This window comes from Rhagoletis pomonella, unplaced genomic scaffold, assembly GCF_013731165.1.
Source record: "Rhagoletis pomonella isolate Grant_MI unplaced genomic scaffold, Rhpom_1.0 Rhpom_scaffold_00008, whole genome shotgun sequence".
Classification (NCBI taxonomy): domain Eukaryota; kingdom Metazoa; phylum Arthropoda; class Insecta; order Diptera; family Tephritidae; genus Rhagoletis; species Rhagoletis pomonella.
Window position 1 is genome coordinate 22559836 of NW_023458562.1, and position 4170 is coordinate 22564005.

The following is a 4170-nucleotide window of genomic DNA, read 5'->3' on the forward strand; positions in this document are numbered from 1 at the left end:
ACGAAAGGTATTCCAAACTTTTGGTTTACAATATTTCGAAATACTGAATTGCTTGGTGATATGCTTCAAGAACATGATGAACCTGTTCTAAAAAAACTAAATGATATAAAAATTAAGTACGACGATGAGGTAAATTCTAAATATACGTGCTTATAACGTTTAAAGTGTAACTAAGAAATTAATTTCTTTTCAGCATTCCTATACACTGGAGTTCTATTTTGATAAAAATGAGTACTTTTCGAATGAAGTTCTCACGAAGCAATACTTCTTGAAAGCAATGGTTGATGAAGACAATCCATTCGGCTTTGAAGGACCCGAAATTTACAAGTGCAAGGTTAGTATTTGTTTATACCCCTTATTCCCGTGGTTCTAATTTTTTGTTTTAGGGATGTCCGATTAATTGGGAAAAGAAAATGAATCTCACCATCAAAACAATTAGAAAGAAACAAAAGCATAAGGAACGAGGCACCGTCCGTAATATTGTTAAACAAGTACCGAACGACTCATTTTTCAATTTTTTCAATCCTCCTGAAGTACCGGAAGATAAGGATGAAATGGATGAAGAAACTCAAGGGGTATGTTTGATTTTACTAACTATATTAACATTACGTTACCATCGTCTTTTAAATTTTAGATTTTAGCAACAGACTTTGAAATAGGTCATTTCCTGAGGGCTAGAATCATTCCTAAAGCTATACTTTATTACACCGGAGATATTATTGATGATGAAGATGATGATGATGGGGAATACGATGATGATGGTGAAGATGATGAGGAAGATGAGTCTGATGATGAAGCGGTTGAGAAAGAAAAACGCATTAAATCAATAGATGATTGTAAAAATCAATAAGATATGTTGACAACTACTTGCATTAAATCATTAAAATTCGAAATTAATTTTTTGTAAGAATTTTGTAAATGAAGCTCTAAGCGCAATTATTATTAACAATTGAACTTTGAAACTTCTTTTTTGGATTTTGAATGGGGGAACACGTTTGGCGATAACGCTCATAATGCTTAATACCGTGGGACTTTAAAAATTAGTTTATTTCTTAAAGGGATTCAAAATATGGTAGTGATAGGAGATTTAATTTTTTATCGGTGGTTTATAGAAATCAAAAACTCGCCGATTCAACTAACAAAAAATATGCTTTCAAACACATTTCACATCAATAATTGTATTTGCAAAATTTATCATTTACTGAAGTTTTTTTTTACAAATAAAGGCTGTCTTCGGTAAACGCATTAACTCAGTCGATCTCTTTATTTCTAAACTACTGGAGGTAACCGAGACAATTTGGGACACTATTGAAAATAGGTATTTCTATGACTTCTTTATTGGCGCTGTAACCGCCTAAGCGATTTTGGCCGAGTCTTTTCTCTTTTGTGCCAAGTGAAGCCAAGTTCGCCTGGTCTTTCCAACGCAGAGGAGTCCTTCCTCTACCTCTGTTACCAGCAACACGGCCCGCGTGAATACTTTCAGAACACAAGCGTTTCTGGCCATTCGAACGACATGGCCAAGCCAGCGAAGCCGCTGAATTTTGATTCCCTGCACTATGTCTATATCGTTGTAATTTCTATGGCTTAGTGAACATACAGTATCGGTCATATCTACAGCACGCCATTTCAAAGTGATATTGTGTGCCACTTATGTTTATTTATTTATTTTTAAGAATTTTCAATTAAAATTTTGTTCATTCTCGGACAAACCCCATATATATACCCAAGTTCAACAATTTGTAGAAAACTACAAAAAAGTGTAACAAATTCACCTAAATTTCAACCTTTTTTCTCGGTAGTGCTAAAATTTTTTTGAGAACACAGTTTTTTAGCCTCTGCAATTTTAGTCTGATAATGTGCAAATTTCAAGTGGCTACGAATTACCGTTAATTTTTTAGAATTTTTTTGTCGCTTTGGCTTCCATATAATGAATAAACTCAATTTATTTGTATATGGAAGAAAACCGCAACATCCTTGGCGAAAAAAATTCTAAAAAATCAGCGGTAACTTTTAGCCACTTGAAACTTGCACATTATCAGACTAAAATTGATTGGGCTATAAAACTGTATTCAGAAAAATTCAAACACTTCCGAGAAAAAAGTTTGAAATCTAGGTGAAAATTTGTTGCACTTTTTTGTAGTTTTCTATAAGTTTTTAATCTCGGGTTTATATGGGTTTTGTTAGATAAAGAACTGTATTTTAATTGAAAATTCTTAAAAATAAATATAAGTGGCACACAACATCACTTTGAAATGGCGTGCTATAGATATGACCGATACTGTATATGTACATAAGCCATAATTTAGAAATGCTGTGCGTCAATTTGCTTACGATGGAAGCCAAAATATACCCAAATGTATGATGTTGCTCGGACCAGGGATCAAACCCAGATCTAGCGGATCTTAGCACTTAGGCCCAGCCGCAATGGAAATATGAAATAATAAATTACAACTCAACATTACAAATTACAATTTATTGTAATTTCCATTTTGACAAAATACATATGGTTAATTACTGATATGTCCCTGTCAGATCCTTATTGTAAGCTTTAATGTATGCCTCATGCAACTTTTGAACGAAGTCCTTGTCATTTTGAATGAGAAAACTAAAGGCTTGGATTAACTGAGATTGATTAAGTGGTTCCTTCTTAGGCGAGCTTCTGTTTACATCCGTTGGTTTATCAAACATGGTTGGTAGCATTAAAGTCGGTTTAACCGGCTTTGGTGATTCTTTAACAAGAAGTTGTCTGAGACGTTCTTCTTCCGTAACTACCAATGGGGCACATGAGCTATGTAATTTTCCAGTTGATTGCATAAGCGTCGTAGACTCATTGGATAAACTTTCCATTCCAGGATACGCCATATTCACTGTTGTTGCTTGGTTATTCAATGTAGCTTCTGATTTGATTTCGAATTTGCAGTTATCAGTTGATAGCGTTTCTCCTCTGGGCGTTTTAGCGCGTTGCTGTTTTTCCAGTTGCTCAACTGATAGAGTGTTTGGTATAACGCGTTGCATAAAAGGCACTTCTATTGAACGTGGCTTTGCGGCAGCAAAGAATTGTAACACATTACATGAAGCCATTTTCTGTTGCGTATTATATTCTTGTTGAGCTTTTGATAACATTTTGAATATATTAACGTTTTCTTGTTTATTTTGCGACTTTTCATCGCCCTCGCTAAAGACCGCTCTTGAGTCTACTTTTTGCACCAAACTACCAACTATAGTGCCGATTCGGTCACATTCTTCACTATTGTAAAACCAAAAACCTCTAATCCGTGAACGCTCATTACGATACAACAAAAATGGTGGTTGCGATTGAAGTTCAAGTTGACTTGTAATAGGCTCTACAAAGGATGTTGTGTTAATACGATTATTTATAAAAATACTGTGAAACGGTTGTGCATTCCGACTGTATATAAAAAAAGCACCCTCAACGTCCGTCTTCTCCCACTCGTTATGCTCCGCATTAAACGTGTAAAAGGCAACATGCGACGAAGAATCAACAATATCTTTGGCGTATGGGTCCACTTTCTTGATAGCCGCTAAATTCATACGTGCCTTGCTATTTTCATCCAGACTCATCGTTAATATATTTTAATAACACGTAAATACAATTTATTACAAATTTTTCATCAACAATAATAGCTCAATATATCTGGTAAAAAACTGTGGTGAAAGTCCTCCGTGCGGATAATCTTTTCTGAGGTGTATTTTTATTTGTAGCTCACCATTTCGTGCACGCATGGTTGCTCTTAATCCAAACTTTAGAATTTATTTTAAAAATGTTTTGTATAGTGCATCAATTATATGAATAAACACAAATAAATCTATTTACTTTAAATAATAAATATCCAATATATTGAGAAAAACCCTCATCGCACGCTTTTTTACACCAAGGTACTCTAGTGTACTCAAAGAACAAACTTTTTTAGATTTTCGCTGCGATTGTACTGATTGTCAAAATTATGTGTTTGTTAAAAATTGTTGAAATATGAATTCGCCTTGTTTACAGTAACATCATTGTTTACATCATTTTGACAATCGGATAATAACAAGGCGAATTTATACAAGGTCGTGTTACTGGCGAAGGCCGCTGTCCTTTTGAATGTCAATGTGATGTGTTGTTGTAATATGAATTCGCCTTGTTTACAACAAACACATCATTTTGAC

At 34.3% G+C, this 4170-nt stretch overlaps 2 protein-coding genes across 2 annotated transcripts; one reads left to right on the forward strand and one right to left on the reverse strand.

The window, feature by feature from the left end:
• Positions 1–1249, forward strand: LOC118744431 (nucleosome assembly protein 1-like 1-A; the record flags this gene model as incomplete). The annotated part of the gene is given in 4 exon segments (XM_036477446.1): positions 1–129; positions 194–334; positions 387–575; positions 635–1249. Coding segments are annotated over 4 exon segments (675 nt in total), but the record flags the coding sequence as incomplete, so codon positions are not given.
• A 1203-nt stretch (positions 1250–2452) lies between these two features.
• On the reverse strand, positions 2453–3932 carry LOC118744432. The gene is made up of 2 exons (XM_036477447.1): positions 3836–3932; positions 2453–3762 (listed from the first exon to the last, which is right to left on the reverse strand). The coding sequence occupies exon 2, from the start codon at positions 3580–3582 to the stop codon at positions 2512–2514; it is 1071 nt and encodes a 356-aa protein (XP_036333340.1). The 5' UTR covers positions 3583–3762; positions 3836–3932; the 3' UTR covers positions 2453–2511.
• Between the last annotated feature and the right edge of the window lie 238 nt (positions 3933–4170).